General features: G+C 40.0%; 1 protein-coding gene and 1 pseudogene across 1 annotated transcript in view; one reads left to right on the top strand and one right to left on the bottom strand.

The window, feature by feature from the left end:
- The window catches only part of LRP2 (LDL receptor related protein 2), a 194,161-nt gene that overhangs the window by 131,029 nt on the left and 40,207 nt on the right, over window positions 1–22,925 (top strand). Inside the window, exons 45-54 of the mRNA XM_045780260.2 lie at window positions 3,292–3,417; window positions 4,743–4,862; window positions 7,460–7,591; window positions 9,495–9,696; window positions 13,418–13,713; window positions 14,759–15,275; window positions 15,828–15,980; window positions 16,500–16,670; window positions 17,947–18,170; window positions 20,407–20,584. Coding sequence (XP_045636216.2) covers window positions 3,292–3,417; window positions 4,743–4,862; window positions 7,460–7,591; window positions 9,495–9,696; window positions 13,418–13,713; window positions 14,759–15,275; window positions 15,828–15,980; window positions 16,500–16,670; window positions 17,947–18,170; window positions 20,407–20,584 — 2,119 coding nt within the window. The remainder of the gene's footprint in view (window positions 1–3,291; window positions 3,418–4,742; window positions 4,863–7,459; window positions 7,592–9,494; window positions 9,697–13,417; window positions 13,714–14,758; window positions 15,276–15,827; window positions 15,981–16,499; window positions 16,671–17,946; window positions 18,171–20,406; window positions 20,585–22,925) is intronic.
- LOC123781014 (large ribosomal subunit protein eL8 pseudogene) lies at window positions 1,920–2,730 on the bottom strand (annotated as a pseudogene).

Here is a 22,925-nt window from a genome sequence, read left to right as displayed (position 1 = left end):
GAACTACAATGTTTATTTGGATATGCCTTTTAAAAGAACTCCTTATGGAAGATTTCAAACATACACCAAAGTAGAAAGAATAGTAAAAATGTATCCATTATCCAACTTCAACCTTTATCAACAAATGGTCAATCTATTTCATCCATTTCCCCTGACTTTTTCCCCCCTGAATATTATAAAGCAAGTCTCAGACGTGCATGTCACTTAGGAAGGCATTTTGAAAACCAACCACCATGCCATAATGATGCCTGGAAAAACTGACAATACTTACTTGAATACTCAGTCTGTATTCATCTTTTATCATTATTCCCCAAATGTCTTTATGCAGTCGCTCTGCTCACATTAGCATTCAGACAAGGTCTACACGTTGATTTTGGTGATTATAACTCTTTAATCTCTTTTATGCCTCAGCGGTGCCCGTTTTTTTCCAATGCCATTGATTTGTCCTGTGGAATCTCCCACATTGTGGATTTGACTAATTGCTTAATTGAGCCATTTATTTTGTCCCTCTTATTTCCTATTAACTGGAATTTGCACCTAGGGGTCTGATTACATGAAGTTCAGTTCTTTGAGTAAGAATTCTCCATAGGTGGAACCATGTATTTCCTGTTGCATCACATCGTGAAACACGAAATACTTGGTTGTTTCACTTCAAGTCGTGATAAGACTAATTGGTGGATTTAGAAGTCAGCCTGAGTCTTGCCTTAAGAACTTCCCGATCAACCTGCTACCCAGTGGTTTTAGCATACATGGATGGTTGTTCTATAAATCCATTATTTCTTTAAGGGTTACAAAATAGGCATTTAAAAATTCTATTATTTCTTCTACGTATATTTGGTAAAGTTCCATAAGGAAGAAATTTTCCTTATCAACCGTTTGGTTACCCTGAAGTACAATTCTGTAGGAAAAACGCTTGATTCTTTCAGTTGCGTCCTTTTTTTTTCAGTTTTTTCAGTTTTCAGAGTAATGAGTTGGTGATCAATGGGCACTAATTTTTTATCTTGTTCTGATTTTAGTATTAGACTGATGGATTTTTACATATTTGATGAATTTTAGTTCAGTAAAGTCATTTAATGTTTCCGGTGCTCAACTTCCTTATCTTAGGCCAGTAGGAGCTCTGTTAAGTTGGCTCCTCTTGTTATTTTGACATGGCCCATTCGGTCCATTTCCTATCTCAGACCTGGAAAGAGAGCTCATTCCTTTTGTGGATTTAGAGATTACCACAGTGTTGAGTTGCCCATTTCTGTTTGGCTCTCATTGCTTCCAGGGCTTTTCAGTGTACGAAGCTAGGAGATACAATTTTTAAGGAAAAAGGGTTTGTATTGGTCTTTCCATTTTAATTTAAGATTATAATTTTTTTTAACTTAGATTTTATAATCCTGTCTCTCTTATGCTTAAAATATTGGTTTCTGATGACATGAACATATTTACTTACTTGATTTATTCTACCATAATTTCAAAATGCCTATAATTTCAAAATAACCACACAAATAATACTACTACCAATAAATCCACTAATCATAATTTAAGATTTTTAGGTCCCTCTTTTTCTTAGATTATGTCCTGCAATGTAGTCAAAATACTAGTTTTAAAGTCTCTTGAATTTTTTTCTCTGAATGTTAATATGCTATTAACTTGATGTAGTATTTGCTTCTGTTACTATTTCCAAACTTTAGGAATTGGTTTCCTTTTTCCATTTTTTTCCCATTGTTTTTATTTATACAAAAAAGTGTGCATGGTTCCATGGTCAAAATTGCATGGTGAGGGATGTTCACAGCAGTCTTTCCTTCTTGTCTTCTCTATCCCACTCACTCTGAACTATTCTCAATCTATCCATAGGTGTGACATAGGTTTTATTTTTTCATCATTTTTTGGGACACTAGCTGAAAGAGAACTTTTTATTACTTTTATGTACAGAAAATTCGAGAACTTCCACTTAGCCTGGTTTGGTGGCCAGTCCTTTAGCCTTTGCCTTTTCCAACTTGGCACTGTGAGCCACCGGCTTTGGACCCAGGTCACTGCTTCCCCACTGACCATGGATGTCATCCTATCTGTCATTGTAATTGGTCCTGATCGCTTCCGCTAGCTCAGCTGGAGCTCCTTTGTCTTCCCAGTTAACCGGTGTGAAGGTGACACGGGTGTAGGTGTTCCTGTGCACCAGACGTCCCAGCCTGGCCTTCCCCTTGATAAAGCAGTAGGGAACCCCATCTTACACTACAGGGCAGGCCGGAAGACAGCCGGCTCAGTGGGATCCACATCATGTTCAGTCAGTACCAGCTGAGGCTTCTTGTTTTCCACCAAGGTGGTGACAGTATTAACTCCAGCTAGAAGGACAGGCGGCCTCTTAATGGGGACGTCCCCTTTGCTGACAGCTTTCTCTCAGCCTGGACCAACATTCTCTTCTTCTTCCCTTGTCTCAGGTCTCTATTCATGGGCCAGCTTAAGCAGTTGAGAAGCTCTTTGGCGATCCAAGGCCTGCATGAAGTGGTTAGTTGCGGGAGGCACTTGTAGACGTTTATAGAGAATAGCCCTTTGCCGCCATAGCGGGATGTAGCTGGGCCATTTGACAAAGTTAATGGGGTCCCTTTGGGGCTAGATGTCCTGACCGATGCCAGAAATCTTGGGCCTTTTCTCAGACAGAGGATAGACCGCTTTCTTGACCTCCTGCTTCTTCACAATAGAAGGGGCCGGGACCACCTTCTTCCCCTTAGCCTTCTTTCCTTTCAACATCTTGGATGGCTGGAGGAGAGATTCATTATTGTTTCTTAATATAAGCATTCTCTCCCTGACTACACACAAACACACACACACACACACACACACACTCACTCACTCACACTCATATTCTTTTTCTCACATGGAAGATAGCCTGTGGTTTTGAATCTTGCTTTCTTTCTGTTAACAACATATGCTGGAGATCATACTGTCATTTCTTATCAATGTGTAGAGATCTTCTTCATTCCTTTTTATAGCTACAGACTACTCCATCGTGTGGCTGTACCATAGGTTATTTAACTGAGAGTTAGGACTCTTGTTGGTGCTATTAAATAATTAAAATAGATGACTTAAATTACAAAGTAAGCATGCTCCCCCTCCCATCAGCTGGAAATCTCTTTTTACTTGAGAAGTGATGGTGAGAAATAGCTGTTGTGGATGATGGCTCTGCGAGAGCTTTAAACATGCCTCCCTTCTGGTGTTTTGAGTCCAGTAGCTCTGTTAGCATGGACATTTTCAATGCCCTGTATATGTGGTGGGTCTGTTCCAAATGTTTATCTGGCTATCTTTTCCAAGCTGATCGCACCTGCCATCCCGGATATGTAAAATGTCAGACGACAAACATTTGCATTCCTCATTTTTACTTGTGTGATGAAGACAATGACTGTGGAGACATGAGTGATGAAAGCCCTGTTTTCTGTGGTAAGAGAAACGTGCTCTTCCTTCTGTGTTCCAGGGATGCATGTCTGGAGCTAATACAGAGATACATGGGCTAGGTGTTTAGGCTACTTGTCACCTCAAGTTGGCTGGATAAGTAAATGCAGTGGGCAGTTCCTTTAGGATGTGATTAGAAGAGCATAAGCAGCCCCTGTCTCTGTTCTCTGGATGGATTCTCTACTCCAAATTTTTCTTCCAGAGACCTGCTCTGATACCTGACCTTTTGCAATTGCAGAGCCATTTTCCCCAGTCGAGGGCCTTTTGTCTTCAGGAGCCCTAGGCAGAATGTGCATGTCAAGGCCTTATATTTACTCTTACTATGATTACAGTTACCATTAGTAACTGAAAGAACTTTCCTATCTTTTTAATATGGTTGAATTTCAGAAACTTTATTTCATATTGTTAGCAATTTGGTTCAGTCAAGCATTTTCCTGTATTTATAGGCCTTCCTTAAGCTCGGTAACTTTGAGGCTATTAGTATAATAGGTGCCTAATTTAAGAATTTAGTAATTATCACCAGGGCAGGGTATAGGCCAAGAACAGGTGTCAGTTGTGTTAACAGCAGCAGAAGGAAGCAGGATTCAGGATGTAGCCATTAGATAGGGACCTATAGATTAGAGACAGTGCTGACCTGTCAGGGATCTCTGCTCCTTTATCAATTTTACCCCTGGCAAATCATCAGATATTCTTGGGCCAAAACAAGGGGCCTCATAGATGAGAAGCATTATAAGACTTGATTCTACTTTGTACCCACATAACAATTTAGAAAATACATCTGACCAGAGCTACCTAAGGTTACATGAGACAAGAATCAGTATTCAAACATAAGTAGAGTCATTTACTCAAATAAAGATCCCATATAACAAGGATGAATAAGAGCACAATTGTCTCTTTAGAACCATGTGGGTTGAGATCAGATACGGTTATATGTTGTTTTTGCTTTTAATATTATTTCCATAGAATTTATTTAATCTTAGGTTACAGCAGACAACATAGAACCAAGTCTTCTTATCCATAACTTGTGGTTTCATGTATCAAAAAGATATTTCTTTGATATTTCTAACAAATACAGTTTATTGTTGGGTTTCTAGAATCTACAAAGAAAAATTCTGGAAGGCTGGAACAATATTGTCTGCCTTCTCTCTCCCCCCTAACCCTTCCTCCCCATGGAAAGCTTATATAAAACCCTTTCCCCAGGCCTCAGTATTCCTTCCCTGGTACCAGTTACCTAGTTCAGAGCTATGGGCAGATGGTTAAGACTGATGGGAACAAGCTTGTGTTTTACTCCTGGGTTTTACCTCCGTCCTCAGCTTCTCACACGTGCAGCAGTGATGAATTTCCCTGCACATCTGGACGTTGTATCCCGAGACATTGGTACTGTGATGAGGAAGGAGATTGTCCTGATGGCTCTGATGAACCTGCCACTTGCGGTAAGAGAGCAAGCAAGCATGACAAGCATTACGATGTGGCTAGAGAAACTCTTCCACTACTTCCAAATACAGACTAGGATCATGGCTGCCCACTCTTTGCACTCCCTGCTCCTCCTCTCAGCTAAGAGGATGAAACCACTCAGCAGACAGTCCCTAAAAACCTGTTAGCAGCATATAGAGACTGCTAATGATGCCCATGAAATGAGATGATGATGGTGATGCACCTAACACTGTACCTGGCTGGTAGAACTCCACTAATTTTAATTGACTATGAATTGGAATTTCTGAATTTGGTTGAGTTCTGGCCCACAAGGCTGTGGGAAGATCCAAAAGTGATTGGAATGATCGTATATGTGGGGAAGGGGCATATTATGGGCACACATACTCCTCCTGGTCTATGTGCCAGCTTATGAGGTAAGGTCCCACGGCCATCTGAGTTTCCCAAGAAGTTGCAGGGACCCTCTGGTTGTCTTCCTGGAGGCACTTGTACCCATTTGTATTTGGAGGCTGCTGTTAACCTTTATAAGTTCTAATCTATATTCAGGCACATTTTTTTTTAACATAGCTGTCATTGCTTTTTTATCTGTTAATAAATCAGTCTGCAAACTATGGCCATGACCAGCTGCCTGTCTTTATAGTTTTACTAGAATGCAGCAACATACTGTCTGTGGCTGCTTATGTGCTACAATGGCAGTGTCAGGTAGCTGTGACAGAGAACATACGTCCTGTAAGCCTAGAATATTTGCTATCTGGTTAAGAGAGTGTTTGCTGACACAGTCTGCATACTCCTTTTTAATGGCAGTATAATAGTCCATCAAGTAGTTGTATTATCTTCGAGTTAATTACCTCTATTTTAAGCATTTGGATGGCTTTTATTTTTCCTCTATTATAATGCAATCATCTGCAACAAAATCATCATATATAAAAGTTTTTATTTGAGGAGTATTTTCTTAGTACCATTTTTATAGATTTACAGCTAAATTTAGACTATTTTCTGTTCCTATTCCCTCTCAGGAGAGTGGTATTTGAAGCTCTTTGCCAAGTTCTTTTTCCCAAACACTGAAAGTTTTGTAGAAAGCAAAGGACATGTAGTTTTGAGGATCTGTAATGGAAATACGTAACTGTTAGGTGAGTAGAATAGCGTTAGAGATTGGTTTAGACATATGAATGATTGGTTCAAATATGTGAAGAGTAAGTATAGTTTCCAAACTTTTCCATGGGAACCGAAGCCAGTAAGTGGTACCAACTTCCTGTCATATTTATGAATACATTCTCATAATATGAAGGACTATTATTTTAAAGAAGTCATAAGATGTATACAAAAAGGCGAAATTTCCGTTTTCTCGGCCTTCTCTAATCTCACTCCCCAGAGATAATCACTGCGAAGGTGGGTGTGAATTCACCTTTTTCTGTATATCCTAATGCATAGTTTTTAAAAACACAAATAGAGGCCCTACTAGGCATATTTTTCTGCAGATTTGCCCCTTTCAGTTTAACAACACCTTGTCAGCATGTTGGTGAACACGATCTACTCATTCCTTTGCGCAGTTGAATATTACTCTGACGTGTGGATGGCCCATGTGTCTTTTCCTTTTCCTAACTGATGGACTTTTAGGTTGTTTTCATTTTTTCACTATGAAAAATAATGCTAGAATGAAAACCTATTATTTATTTTAACATCCTTTTAGAAAACTCTTTGTGCATATGTGGGAAGACTCTTATAAACTAGATTTCTATAAGTGTTTTTGTGTTGTTGTGCCAGAAGGGCTATGTCTCTTAAAAAGGCTGTGGTGATGTACACTCCTTTCTTAGCAGCTTACGAAAGGTCCTGTTTCTCCTACCTGTTATCACTGTGCTGTATTTTTAATGGTTAAAATTTAATTTACTTCTGCCTTAGGTTAATTTTGAGGGGACCCTGTGTGTATGGGCCTATGACAAATAGTTGATAAGGACATGTGGGTTTATGATGAAAGAATTTGAGTCAGTGGTGACTAAATTAAAGCATAAGGGTGTCTTACCAGTTAAATTCAACAAATATTTATTGAGCACTTATGTTCTAGACACTTTGGGGCTATATCAGTGAATAAGTCAAAGATCCCTGCTCAAACTGGGCTTCTATTCTAGTGAGGGAACACAGGCAACAAACAGAAGTAAATTGTATAGCATGTTGAAAGGTGGTAAGTACTATGGGAAACAGCAAAAAGAGAGCAGGAAAATGGGATCAGCCATGCCGGGGGGATGGTTTGCATCAAACAAAGTGTTTTTGGATGAAAATAGACTTAAAAATGAAATGTGTGAAATCGTAATTTGTATCCCCTTGGGAAAAGACTATTATTTCTCTATCATACCTATAAGGAAATATCAAATCCCATCCTAGCAACGAAAAATAATGAGGGTTTTGCACCGTCAACTACTTCAGTCTCCGACCCCTGGTCCCTGGGACAGTCTCCTTGGAGGACCCAGCATAGCTGTAGGTAGCTAGGTAATGCTCTGAGTCAGGTTTTTTAGACAACCCATTTGTTAGCAGGCTTCTCCTAAGATTTTTTGGACTGCAAACCGCGTTTTTCCCTGAGGCTTCATTTTTTATCTTTTCACAGACTACCTTGAAGCAACATGCTTAAGTAACGAGTTCAAGTGTGACAGTGGGAGGTGCATTCGAGAGGAATGGATCTGTGACGGGGACAATGACTGTGGGGACATGAGTGATGAGGATGAAAGGCACCACTGTGGTAAGAGAAACCATTCGTTCCTCCGCAGAGTTACATTCCAAGGAAACTCAGGAGGTTGATTTTTGTCTTTGGAGAGTACGACTGTCAGGCAGGTTCCACTTCAATTGATTGTATGCTGATAAAATGTTACCTTTATTTCTCCACTCCGAAATTGGGTTTTTTTTGTTTTTTGGGGTTTTTTTTGTTTTTTTTTTTTAAAGATTTTTTTTATTTATTTGACAGAGAGAGAGAGCCAGCGAGAGAGGGAACACAAGCAGGGGGAGTGGGGGAGGAAGAAGCAGGTTCCTAGTGGAGGAGCCTGATGTGGGGCTCGATCCCAGAACTCCGGGATCACGCCCTGAGACAAAGGCAGACGCTTAACTGCTGCGCCACCCAGGCACCCCTCCACTCCGAAATTGTTTGATCGCATCCACTTAAACACTTTAAAGTGATAAAAAAGGATTTTAATGTTTATTGTTTTTCTTTTGCATTTAGCTAACAGAAATAATGTCCCACACTTCTGGAGCAGATAAAGAGAACTCAAGTGGCCAATCTTTTTTTGTTTTTTGTTTTTTAAATTATTATTCAGTTAGCAACTGGCCAGTAGTAGTAGCAACTTTAAACAGTGTAGCAGTTAAAACTGTGCCTCCAGTATAACCTATTACCCTGTTACTGTTATTTCGAGGAGTGGGTAGAAGGAGGGTGGTTTGTGGAACACCATTTTCCATTACAAACAGAGCAGGGAACTCTTTTAACTATGATGTCTTAGAAAAGTGTCTTTCCATGGTAGAGCAATAAAAACAATGGCTCCCTGATGTTTGCGTTTCATCATAACCCCATATGTCGTTGACTTCGGTGGCTGTCTATAGCTCCACGTGTACTCCGCCCATTGAAATGGGTAGTTGGCAGCTGTACAAACATAAACTGTGGCATGTACTTCTCCCACCTCCCCTCACCAAGACACCCCCTCTTTTGTCTCCCATTCATCCACAGTGAGGTTGGATAAGATGCTGTTTTTTTAAAAAAAGACTTTATTTATTTGAGAGAAAGAGAGTAAGTGAGAGAGAGAGAGAGAGCACAAGCCAGTGGGGAGAGGCAGAGGGAGAAGCAGACTCCCCACTGAGCAGGGGGACTGGGCTCGATCCCAGGACTCTGGGACCATGATCTGAGCCGAAGGCAGATGCTTAACCGACTGGAGCCACCCAGATGCCCCAAAATGCCGTTTTGTTTTTTGTTTTTTGTTTTTTTATTCTACAGACATTGATGATTATATGTTAGCATCTCTTTTCTTTCCTAACAGTATCATGGTTTTTGACAAGACTTGTTGACATATTCTCCCCCCCCCACATATACCCTAATTCTACTTGGGTGGTAGTTGTAATGTAGTTGAAAAAGCCTGAATTTGGGGGAAAAAAGACCTATGTTTGAAGCCCTAGGTCTTTAGAAAGTTCTAGGACTTGGAGCCATCTGGTTTGAGCTTCAATTTTTATCCGTAGAATTGGCATAAAAATACCTATCTCACATTGTGTTTTTGTAATTACGCTTTGTTAACCAAAAAATTTTACCAAGTGTAAGGCATTTTTGGTATACAGGTAACAAAATGGAAGTAGTTCTTTGAAGCTCTAAGGGAAAAATACGATTTTACATTAATTTTATGGGAAACTAAGTGAGGTGTTTTATTATGTTTATTTCTTCTAAAAAAAAAATTGAAGGTCCAGAGCAATTAAAATGGAATTTTGAAGTTATTTTTTTATTATCATCTGTTATTACAATAGCAGCGTGATTTGTCTACCTGTTTTACTCTAATTTTCTTTCATTCCTCAGACTATTAAGTAACATAAAGCAAGGGAAATGGTTCAGAACGAATTTGACTACTAGAATGAGTTTTCATGTGGTTTCTGTTTCTTGTGTGCTTTGGTTTCAGACAGTCACAACTGCTCAAGTTCTGAGTTTCTCTGTGTAAATAATGTGCCTCCATCCAGGAAGTGCATTCCCCAGTCCTGGGTCTGTGATGGGGATGCGGATTGTACCGATGGCTATGATGAGCATCAGAATTGCACCAGGAGATCTTGCTCTGGAAATGATTTCACCTGTAGCAATGGATTGTGTGTCCCACACTCATACAGGTGAATTGGGGCTTAAAAAATTTCCCGGTAACTTCAAATGTCCACAGGGGCAGGGCTAACATACCCATTAGTCATGGTAGCCACAATGCCTAGGATCCATAGTACTTTTAGTGGGGTATGAAAATGTTTGGATTTCTTTTAAAATCAAAAGAAAAAAATAGAAAGTTTAGATCAAAGGGAGTATTTTAATATATAATGTTAATATATCTGCCTTTATCCCAATGTGATCATTAAATATAATTTTTAATATGTTCATGGTGGAGGGGGCCCATGAAGGTAAAAGGGCTAATGGCTCATGCAAGCCATAATGTAACATTGCACAGAGGGCCAGGGAGATGGATGAGGTGGGCTTGATACAAGAAAATGCTTTCTTGAAGCAGGTGACACTCTTGGTTTTCCACTTGGCGTAGAAGCATGGGTACAAGAAATACTTCATTTTCTTCTCTTTGCTCTAAGAAAAATAATAGTACAAGCATGATCATAAATGGAGCTTGGCACTTAGGCTTAGAGCCAGTGAGACGATGGGGAGAAGCAGGTGAGGTGAACTGAAAATGCATGTTCTAGCTAAGAGATACGAATGCTGTTCAACGTTGCATAGGAGTGCTGTTCTATTTTGAGAGAAATGGAAATCTGGATTTTCATATTAAATACTCTGATTTTATTGATTTTTTATTTATTTTTTTAGAGAGACTGGGGAAGGGAGGAGAAGGGAAGGGAAGGGACAGATGGAGAGGGAGAGAGAGAATCTTAAGCAGGCTCTGTGCTTAGTGTGGAGTGGAGCCCGATGTGGGGCTCTGTCTCATGACCCTGAGATCATGACCTGAGCTGAAATCAAGAGTTGGACACTTAATCAACTGAGCCTCCCAGGTTCCCCAAAATACTCTGATTTTAAATGCTGGAAACAAAATTTAAAATTCTAAGAACGCTGCAGGTCAAATAGATCCAGTGCACAGCCTACCAGTTTTGGGGACCTCTCCTATAATACTCTGTTGCTTGATTTCTTATCACTTTCTCCAAATGGGCTATTCCAAAGGTTTATACTTTTTTTTTTGGTGCTCCACCTTCTCCCTCTCCTCACTTCGCAAATTTTTGGATATATAGGGAAATTGGGAAGAAAAATGATGTGTAGGTTTCAATCCTGATGGACTAGGGGCATAGTAAGAACATTAACGAAAGTAGGGGAGCCGAGGAAGGCGTTTGCTCCAGGTAGACAGTGACTTTGATGTAGTGGGACTTCCTGAGATGAAAATATGTATTAGGCATTTGGACAGGTAGAACTGGAGCTAAGAAGAGAGAGCGCACATGCCAAGGACTGTGAAGGGACATACATGCGTACGAGAGCAGGAGGAGCTGTCCGCTTATCACCTGCTAAGGAAGGACACGGAAAAGCTGGCACAAGCTCAGAGCAGCGGAGCTTCTGGGACCATTGGCTGAGGGCAGACAGCTCTTCTACAGGCCCTGAGATGCCGCTGGAATCCAGGCTGGTGCAGAGCTGTGTGTTCGTGATGGCAGTCCTGAGGAAGCCAGAGAAGGTTACGTCATGTTCTGTGAATGCTGCAAAAGGCACAGGGACTTGGCATTATGACCCAAAAAAATGGTAGTGATTAAGCCCAAGTAGACACTGCTGTTGGTGGTAGTATTGACACCCCGAGGACACTCAGGAGACAGAGCTATCTCCTTTTGTAGCGAAATCGTATTTCACTCTGCTTTGTCTGTAGTTAACTGAGAGGGATGTGTTCTGTAGACCATAAGTTTTTGTAAGGGAAAGTGAATAAATCCTTATCTGTATTTTCTCCCTACTTTCTCAAGAGTTCTATTATGCTGTATGGCTATTTGTTCTGCTGAATTCAGTAACTATTTAGTACCATCAGTCTGAGACATGTTCTGGAAACCTAGCCTTAGGATCTACAGAAAAGATGTATCAGGTCTTAATTTTTATCAGATTCGACGTTATCTCTACTTCCTTACTGAACATTCTGAGCTCTTTCTTCGTTATTCCGTGATTACTGTGACCTTGCAGCTGACTTACCCCTGTCCTACCAGACTTTTACTGATTTCATCTTTTCCTTTCTTTGTTCCTTCTCTCCTCCCTTCCATCTTCTCTCTCTCCCTCCCTCCTTCCTTCTCCCTATCTCTCACCCTGGTTTTGTTTTTTGTTTTGTTTTGTTTTGTTATAGCTGAGCTTTCTGAACTGCTTTAGCCAAAGGCTATGGCAAAGCAGAAAGAATACTGCTTCTCTGGAAACCTGAGCTAGAGGGTCTAAAATGACTCCAGATTCTGTTTGCTTGCTGTGCCAGTAGCCCCTACTAAGAGCCCTGTTAATGTGTACTTTTGCCTGCTTGGCAGAATGTGTGTCCCCCACTTGGTAGGTGGTCCAGGGGATCATTTTCCTATTGACTTTTTTCCCTCTGGGTTCATTACTGATGCTGCTGAAGAACCTAGATAATTCTGAGTTGTGAGTAGTTTGCTGGAATATTGATGTTTAATTATGTCCAAAAACCTTCTGATTTGCTTTTCTAACTGACTTTTTTTTTTTTTTCCTTTTGAGTTGGATCTAAACTAGAGGAAAGAAAGCATTGGCGTTTCAAATCATTTGGAAATGAGTTAAACAGCTCCCTGGAGACCAAATGGGGCTGAACCAGCTTGCTCTGATCACAACTTTCTTTAGAGTTACATGCACACATTTTGTTATAAGTCACTTTGCCAGCGCCCTAGGTTTGTGGTTGGCATTGCTGATTAGTGACCTGACCATAGATCAGTTGTAAACTCGACCACATTCAGCTTTGGTCCCTTGACATCTTTCAATTCTGTGCCTCCAGCACCTGTGCCCTCCATGGTAAATCCTTTTATGAATTGCCAAACATTAGCTTTGCCAGTCCTTATCCAAGATTCCTTTACACTTAAGTCTTTTATTGTACATTCCATGATTCCTTTATGCTTATGTTTTGTTACTGTCAGCAGGAACCCCTTCAGTAATCATAACTTTCAGGGAATTTTAGAAAAATGTATAGCAGAAAGAGCAGTCTGGTTTACAGAATTTCAGGGAACTATATTGTCCTTGTGATGCCTGGGAATGTTAGGTCCCCAAATAGGACTAGGAAATGCCTTGCTCCTTTGCCAATAGCCTATGCTATTCTACTAGTTTTCCCTCTTTCCCAGCACCATGACTACTCACATCTCATGGTAGGTGGCAGGGTATCATGATTAAAGATGGAAGGAACAGGACAATGCAAACGTGACTCCAATGAAAGATGTGTGTTCTTGGAGGACACATAATGATCTTATCATGTATAATGTATGTTCACTTGGGTATGGGCACTTCTATCATCTGGCTGCCCAGGATATTGCCTGTGCCCATAATTTATCTCATTGTCTGATGAATAGATCTGATGAACACCAAAACTATAAATTTGTAATTTAATTGATTTGTCAACTGCTTAAAAATGAATGCAATTATTTTTAATATCTCTAGATCAACATTTCTAATGCAGTAACCAGCACCTGGGAAATCGTATGGAATGCTAAATATTAGATTCGTCTAGAGCTGGAAATTGGCGGGGTGGATAGCGATTCTGGGAGAGAGGGAGCTAAGGACGTGGGTGATCTTGATACTGAAATGGTCGGCCTGACATTCAGGTAGACAGAGAAGGCAATGCCCCAGGTGGGTGATAGTTGAGACTTGTCAGCCTCTCCAAGAGTGGTACTGGCTCTCATTACACAGGTGTGACCGGCGCAATGACTGTGGGGACTACAGTGATGAGAGGGACTGCTCCTACCCCCCCTGCAGCGAGAACCAGTTTACCTGTCAGAATGGGCTGTGCATTTATAAGCAGTACATGTGTGATGGGGAAAACGACTGTAGAGATGGGTCTGATGAGCTGGAGCACCTGTGCCACACTCCAGAGACCACGTGCCCCCCTCATCAGTTCAGGTGTGACAATGGGAACTGCGTTAATATGGGGCAAGTCTGCAACCGCCTAAATGACTGTTTAGACAACAGTGATGAGAAAGGATGTGGTGAGTATAACAGAAGATTTGGGAAAAGGAAAACAGGGAGACTGAATGTGGATTTTCCCCCCTTTGTGACTCACTGGAACTTTCCAGTCTCTCCTCTGATACAATATTACCAGAAAATTACTATTGCTTATCTATCAAAAGGCAAACGTTTCTTAATATATAAGGTTCATACACAAACATTTTTAGGCTAATTCTTCAGTTAGGCAGTCATTACAGGAAAAAGAAGATGAGCAAATTCTTACCAGTAGTAGCTAACTCCATTGTTAAACAGGGCAAACACTTTGAACCCTTGAAATGACTTGTCTGAGCTTTCCCTCTGCTAGGATTCCTTTGCCTGTTCATTTTCATCTTCAGGTGATTGAAGGGGAGTGTTTTAAACTCCCTCTCCTCCAACCTCCATGGGTAAAGCAGTTGAGCATTTATAAAATATAGGCTTAATAGGAACATGTTCTCTTCCCTGTGTGGATAGTTTCTGGGTGAGCATGCCCATGTGTCACAGGACCATCCAGAAGGACACCCAGTGGACTGCTGGGAAGCTCACCCTGTCTTGTGAGAGCCAGATGTATGCATCTCTTCCCAACCCCGTGTCCAGTGAGGTCACCCTGGTAACCTGAAATTGGCTATGCTATGGGAGTCACACTGCAGAAATGGAAGGTTCTACAAATCACAGCATACCCCCACCCCTGAGATCTGTTCTACCAGCACACCACTGGCCAGGCTCTTCTCTTTTGCTCTTTTTTCTTCTCTCCCCTGCCATGTTACTTTTTAAATTATTGGTTACAAGGAGATTGGTAGGTATAGGATTAGAAGTCAAACATAACCTTGTTTGTTATATTAGTTGTTAAAATCACTGATGAAGGATTAAGTTGGGAAGGAAGTTGAAAAATAGGGACTTTTGAATATCTGTGGCCTTTAGGAAACCCTTCATGTCTGTCTTCTTTTAGCATGATTCATTAAGAATTGGGCTGTCCAGTGGGAAGCTTAACTTTGAACCATTGGGGGGGGATCTATTTTAGCTTCTCTAATACCTGTCGTTTACTTCTAGGTGTTAACGAGTGCAATGACCCTTGGCTCAGTGGCTGTGACCAAAACTGCACCGACACCCTCACCAGTTTCTATTGTTCTTGTCGTCCTGGTTACAAGCTTATGTCTGACAAGCGGAGTTGTGATGATATTGATGAATGCAAGGAGACGCCCTTTGTCTGTAGTCAGAAGTGTGAGAATGTAATGGGCTCCTACATCTGTAAGTGTGCCCCAGGCTACATCCGAGAACCAGATGGAAAGAGCTGCCGGCAAAACAGTAACATCGAGCCCTATCTCATTTTTAGCAACCGTTACTATCTGAGAAATCTCACCACAGATGGCCATTTTTATTCCCTCATTTTGCAAGGACTAGGCAATGCTGTGGCACTGGATTTTGACCGAGTAGAAAAGAGATTGTATTGGATTGATACAGAGAATAAAGTCATTGAGAGAATGTTTCTGAATAAGACAAACAGGGAGACAGTCATAAACCACAAACTACCAGCTGCAGAAAGCCTGGCTGTAGACTGGGTGGCCAGGTAAGAAAACAAAGAGGAGCTTTCTAAAAGTTAAAATGGTTTTTAAAAAAAATATTATGACCATGTTTTTATCTTAATAGAGAATTGAATCTAAGCTTGTGGCCATAATTCAGAGTTCCTTCGTACATTCCCAATAATTCACTTAGACAAGTCTGTTTCCTTGGCTCTACCATTTAAACTGTGGTTCATGACACTGATTGCTCTCCCTTCCACGTCCCTGCTCCTCTAAGCCTTTACATTGCCTGGGAAGGATGTTTATGCTGCATTAAGCGAGTTAAGCCGGAATCCTTGTGTGAGGTGTGGCCCCAGAATTCCCTTTGTGACAACCCCTTTAAAGTAGGAATTGTAGCTCACTCTTGAATCTTCTCTTTCCCCTTTGCAGGAAAGTCAATTTCCTATTTCCCCCTACGCCTGTTTTCTTGGGGGGGAAGTGCCTTCCAACAGCCGTCTTTGTGATTCCACCGTGGCTTGGATAGGAAATTCGGTGGCTAACTGTATACTGTTCCACAAACAAAAACGTCTGAATTGGTAACTCCTGGCTCTCCATTTCAGGAAGCTCTATTGGGTGGATGCCTACCTGAATTGCCTCTCTGTCTCTGACCTTGATGGTCGATACCGCCGCAAGTTGGCCGAGCACTGTGTGGATGACAACTATACCTTCTGCTTTGATCATCCCAGAGGAATTGCCCTTCACCCGCAATATGGGTATTGTCTCCCTGTAATCTTGGGCTCTTCTCTCATGCCCATATTCTGCCTCTGTTACCAAAAAGGCTGTTCACATAGTTATCTCAAGGCCAATATCTTGCTGGGATTTGTCTTCTGCTTTTCCTAACTGGTAAATGGTTTAGTTATAATGGGTAGAAGCATGGCGTACTCAAATGATATTCATCAGCTGTTCTGTTTTCTTTGCCATGACACACCATTTCACTTTTCAAGTCACCTATTTTGGCTGCATGCAGAGAAAATTATGGTAAAAAAAAAAAAAAAACCCACCTTTCCTGGAGTCTCCATGTCAAATCCACTGAAATCTCCGGTTAATCATGTTCATTGTTGAGTGTTTCCTATACCTCATCCCTTTTTAGATTATTTTCTGTTAGTTTTTTTTCCTTCCTGAGAGACTCTGTAGAATATAAATTCTGTTTCTCTAATGGGAGAAGAGCTATGTCTTTTGGCTGCTGGCTTCTTTTGGCCTCACGGACTGACCCTTTATGTTTTCTCCAATAGGCATGTCTACTGGGCAGACTGGGCTCACCGAGCATACATTGGGAGAGTAGGCATGGACGGAACGAATAAGTCTGTAATTATCTCTACCAAGATAGAGTGGCCCAATGGCATCACCATTGATTACACCAATGATCTACTCTACTGGGCAGATGCCCACCTGGGTTACATTGAGTATGTACATAGAAAAGGATAAAGTAAACCAAGCAACTGTTTATTCCAGACACTAGGGCCTGTGTTGCTAGTGTGTTATTCCCAGGTAGCTTCTAGCTGGCCTGTGTGTCAGAAGTCACTCTGAAGTCATTTCTAACTAAAACTGCCCATAGGCAATTCGCTGAGCTCTGTGGTTACGGTATAGTAGGAAGAGTGTGAACGTTGAAGCCAGATTCATCAGGTTTTTGTCCTGGTGCTTTCACTTCTTTTTATTTTTTTCATCTAGAAAATGGAGGTAGTAATCTCTCTCCTATTGTAGACAGCTTAGTCCTCAACTCATCTTAATTTCCTTATCCCCTTTTTAAACTTTTGTTTCTAAAATTGAGATAAAATTGACCTATAACATTGGCCAAGAAGGCCTTGAAGTTTTCCTATGGTTTCTGTAAGTTACCATAAATTGTCATATTTTGGAGAGTATTTTTAAAATTGTATGGCTAACATCAGATTTCTTAGCTGCTGGCTCACTCCCCCTCCTGTTTGAGTTTTAGGGTCTACTCTAAAATTGTAAAATATTAAAATATCAGTATTTTAGACTCATAGTAATGAGTGAAACAGTGGAATTGGAAGGACTGGAAATCTGGCCGTGGATGCTCTGTGATACCTTGAAATCAGAAAACCTCCTGTGGAATTTTATTTGTCTGGAAAAGTATTCATCAGTCGTGTCTAGGGCATGATTAATAATAAGTGTGCTGCCAGGGGAAGCAGAGTGAAGCCTGCAAGCCTATACTGTATCTGAGTTAGTATATTCCTCGCAGGTGACACCGAGAACCCACGTATTTCCTAAGAACAGCATCTCCTCAGAAATGTTCATGAAAACGCAAAATTCCAGCTTTATATTGCTATCCTCTAACTTCTTCCAGTGACTTAGGAAACAAAAATGGCATCCCAGGGATGTTGAATGGAGAACATTAATGGGAGAGGTTATAAGCCTGTAAGAGCAAAACCAGCTGCATCTGCAGGAAAGAAGCTGTGATTAGGAATTAGAGATTGTTGAACTCCTGTGGCTATGCCTATTTTTAAAGCATGGCTTTTTCAATGTTTACATCTTTTGTTCAGTCAAAATATGTTTTAAGTTTAGTTTTTGTTTTAATTAGAATCTAGGAGTTTGGGGGAGGATCTGGACTTTAGTTACCCCTAGAAGGTAGAATTTTATTAATTGATTTGTCAGTGCATGCATCCTTAAAGTCATTGGAAGAAAGGAGTTAGTTTGATTGAGTGACTCTTCCTTCTACCCCAGGTACTCTGATTTGGAGGGCCACCATCGGCACACGGTATATGACAGGACGCTGCCTCATCCCTTTGCTATTACCATTTTTGAAGACACTATCTATTGGACGGATTGGAATACAAGGACAGTTGAAAAGGGAAACAAATATGATGGATCAGATAGGGTTGTGCTGGTGAACACAACACATAAACCATTTGACATCCATGTGTATCATCCATACAGGCAACCAATTGGTGAGTATGTGATTCAGTTTTGGCCCGGTTGCTTTAGGTTCTCTGCATGCCATTCTTATTTCTTTAAGAATAAACATAATGATTTATAAAGAGAAAGGTGTTACTTGTTAATGTTTTCTACAAAACATATGGGAAGACCTGCTTATAACTTTTTTCCCCCCATAACACCTGATTTATTCTTAAAGATCAGTCTGGGTTTTTGTTTTGATAAGAATGAACACTTGTTATGTTTCCATGTTTACTGAGCTGAAGTATTTGGTGGGAAGACTGAAGTATTTTAAAGTGGGTTACATCAGTCAGAGTGGCCAAAATCAAAAACTCTAGAAATAACTAGTGTTAGCTAGAATGTGGAGAAAGGGGAACCCTCTTACAGTGTTGGTGGGAATGCAAACTGGTGCAGCCACCATGGAAAACGGGATGGAGGTTCCTCAAAAAGTTAAAAATAGAACTACCCTGTGACACAGCAATTACACTACTAGGTATTTATCCAAAGGATAAAAACATAGTGATTCAAAGGGGCACATTGCACCCTGATGTTTATAGCAGCCTTATCAACAATAGTTATTATGGAAAGAGCCCAGATATCCATTGACAGATGAATGGATAAAGAAGATCTGGTATTTCCATACAATAGAATGTTACTCAGCCATCAAAAAGAATGAAACGGTGCCATTTTCAATGACAGAACTGGAGGATATTATGCTAAGCAAAATAAGTCAGAGAAAGACAAATATCATGATTTCATTCATGTGCAATTTAAGATACAGATGAACAAAGGGGAAGGGATGGAAAAATAATAAGATGAAATTAGAGAGGGAGACAAACCAAAAGAGACACCAAACTCAAGGAAACAAACTGAAGGTTGATGGAGGGGAGGTGAGTGGATGGGGTAATGGAGTGATAGGCATTAAGGAGGGCATTTGATGTAATGAGCACTGGTGTTATATACAACTGACGAATCACTAAATTCTATCTCTGAAACTAATAATACGCTACATGTTAATTAAATTGAATTTAAATAAAAAATTAAAAAAATATATAAAATGGGTTAAAAATATCATGACATTTCACCCCTAAATATGTAAAATAACACCTTTGAAAAATAAGGACATTTCCTATGTAACCACAATAAATTATAACACAAGAGATTAACAGTCATTTCCTAATACCAAGATCAACCTATTAAAATGATTGATTTAAAAGAGATGTTTAAAAGAAAATTATAATAATTATAAAACATCATTTATTAAATTTCTATTTGCATATGACATTTTGTGTGTTAAACATAGGTTACACTTGTCATCCAGAAGGTAATAATGTTAAGAGCACACACAGTGTCTCATTATATGTTTTTTTTTTTCCTTGCGAACTTACATTCCCCATTATGTAGTTAAAGCCATTTCATGATTTATAGATAATCTAGCAAAGGTCTGGAATTTACTTTGGAAATAGAATGGATTTTGTGGGCCTGCTTTGTTGTGGTGTTTTGTTAAAACATGATAAACTTGGAAGTAAGGAAAAGTGAGAATTGGCAAAATAAAAATATTCGGGTTTTTTTTTTCCCCCTGGAAATTAATATTCTTGATACTATTTTAGCAAAAGTTCAAATTAGGGGAATTTAGATGGTTCAGTTGGTAGAACATGCGACTCTTGATCTCGGGGTCATGAGTTTGAGCCCCATGTTGGGCGTAGTGTCCCTTCAAATAAGCGCTTAATTAAAAAATATATAGACCCATATATATGTGTATATGTCTCTATATCTATCTATCTATTAAAAAGTTCAAATTAATCATCACCTCCAAATGGTGACCCAGAATATTAGTAAAGATGCCACACAGTTTACCTGTCCATCTCATTCTTGGCCATACTTCTGTTGCCTGTATTCTTAGAATGAGAGAATATAGCATCTGCTAGAAATGAAAACTTATAGGTTCTGGGCACATGAATGTAAGCTAACTTTCCCACTTGCTCTCCAAAGGCTTTGAGAAACACATCTTTTCTAGCCCAAAACACCAGTGGGTATGCCTCACTTCTGGTAGCAGGTAGGTTAGTTTTCTCAAAGCATAGCATTGCTTACAGTTCTACCATCTGTCTTACTTATGAATTTTTGGAAAAAGCATGAAACTTGGATATGATTTTTCTTACTGAGAGGTGACTAGTTTGATGAGGTGGGCAATCAGTTCACCTGTGCTTGATATTCTAAGTGAATTAACATATATTTTCCTTCTTTTACTAGTGAACAATCCCTGTGGTACCAACAATGGTGGCTGTTCTCATCTCTGCCTCATCAAAGCAGGAGGAAATGGATTCACCTGTGAGTGTCCAGATGACTTCCAAACCCTCCGTTTGGGTGCCACGAAACTGTGCCTGCCCAGGTGCTCCAGCACCCAATTCCTGTGTGCCAACAGTGAAAAGTAAGGCTCTCTCTTCCCTCACCCCACTGCCTCGCCATCCCCTTGGATGGATACACACTGAACTTTGAGGGTCCAGGGGATGGGAGTTTCCTAATGAATTAAGATTTTGGGTAATTAATGTGGTTCATTTGGAATGCATCAAGACTCTCAGTCTCCAATCTCAGATAATTTCTTCCATGAATAGAAGCAATTTGTTAACCAAAATGTGTGTTAGTATTTCTCTGTAGAGAGGAAGCTAGAAACTATGTGTTTTTTATTTCTAATAAATTGTCCTACGTGTCAGGGCCAAGACTGTATATGTGTACCCTGAAAAATAGCCCTCAAGAGTGGTAGAATTTCTCTGATAAAGGGTCAGTATCCAAAATCTATAAACTTACAAAACTCAACACCCAAAAAACAAATAATCCAGTTAAGAAATAGGCAGAAGAGATGAATAGACATTTTTCCAAAGAAAGCATCCAAATGGCCAATAGACATGAAAAGATGCCCAACATCACTCATCATCAGGGAAATTCAATCCAAAACCATGATGATGCACTGGGTGTTATACGCAACTAATGAATCATCGAACTTTACATAAAAAACCAGGGATGTACTATATGGTGACTAACATAATATAATAAAAAAATATTATTATAATTAAAAAAAAAAGACTTGTGTCCACAGGGCTCAGAATTAAAAAAAAAAAAACATGATGAGATACCACTTCACCTGTCAGAATGGCTAAAATTAATAACACAGGAAATAACAGATGTTGGTGAGGATGTGGAGAAAGAGGAACCCTCTCACACAGTTGGTGGGAATGCAAACTGGTGCAGCCGCTCTGGAAAACATTATGGAGGTTCCTCAGAAAGTTAAAACTAGAACTACCCTATGACCCAGCAATTACACTGCTAGGTATTTACCCAAAAGATACAAAAGTACTGATTTGAAGGGACACATTGCACCCTGATGTTTATAGCAGCCTTATGAACAATAGTCAAATTATGGAAAGAGTCCAGCTGTCCATCAATTGATGAATGGATAAAGAAGATGTGGGATATATATAATAGAATATTACTCAGCCATCAACAAGAATGAAATGTTGACATTTGCATTGATGTGGATGGAACTAGACTGTATTATGCTAAACAAAATAAGTCAGAGAAAGACAAATACCATATGATTTCACTCATATATGGAAGTTAAGAAACAAAACAGATGAACATAGGGGAAGGGAAAAAAACAGAAGCAAACCATTTAAAAAGCAAAGCAGAGGATCATAGGGGAAGGGAGGGTAAAATAAAGCAAGACAAAATCAGAGAGGGAGACAAACCATAAGAGACTCTTAATCACAGGAAACAAACTGAGGGTTGCTGGAGGAGTGGAGAGTAGGGGGATGAGGTAACTGGGTGATGGACATTAAGGAGGGCACATGATGTAATGAGCACTGTTTGTTATATAAGACTGATGAATCACTGAACTCAACCTCTGAGACTAGTAATACACTATATGTTAATTAATTGAATTTAAAAAAAGACCCTTAACTGTAGAGAAAAAAACTGAGAGTTGCTGGAGGAATGGTGGGAGGAGGATGGGCTAAATGGATAACGGGGGGATTAAGGAGGGCACTTGTGCCGAGCACTGAGTGTTATATGTAAGTGATGAATCACTAAATTCTTCTCCTGAAACCTATATTAAAACTATATGTTAACTTAGTAGAATTTAAATAAAAACTTGGAAAAAAGAAAAAGGAAAAAAAACGTGGTAGAATTTCTCTGTCTTTCCCACTCATATACTGGCCTAGCTTCTTAGTTACAATGCCAGAGGATCCAGGATTACACATTTAAATCCACTTTCGATTATTTGTACCTGTTACAAAACATGGCCACAGATTATTTCCCTAACCGTGGCCATAGACCATTGATGACTGAGTCAGAGAGTGAAGTCAGGAGGAGACATTAATGCAAACCGTAGCATTTAAGATCCAAAGGCAGATTATTTTGATGATTAAATAAAATATCTTAGATTAAGAATCTAGCCCTAGGCTGTCAATAAATGTAAGCGCCCTCTACCTTCCTAACCAATACCCACCTATCTGTCTGTCACCCCAGCAGATACTCCCAACTAGTTCCTGTTACCACAACTGTAACCCTAAACACACACTCCATTGTTTTCTGTAGCAGGAATTTAATCATTAGGTCAAACCATTTTTTCAGCATGAATTTGGGTCTTAACCCACCTGGTCTATCTCGTCTAGTTCCGTTTTCTCCAAAAATACGCCACAGTAAAGGATCCCATGCATGTTATTACGGGGAGTTCAGTTTTGACGTCTTCTCTCCAGGTAGCCTCTACCACCCCA

The sequence above is a fragment of the Ursus americanus genome, chromosome 1, assembly GCF_024610735.1.
Source record: "Ursus americanus isolate L20-20 chromosome 1, mUrsAme1.1.p, whole genome shotgun sequence".
NCBI classification, from domain to species: domain Eukaryota; kingdom Metazoa; phylum Chordata; class Mammalia; order Carnivora; family Ursidae; genus Ursus; species Ursus americanus.
The sequence above is the reverse complement of the archived record's forward strand: the minus strand, read 5'-3'. Positions and strand labels throughout refer to the sequence as shown.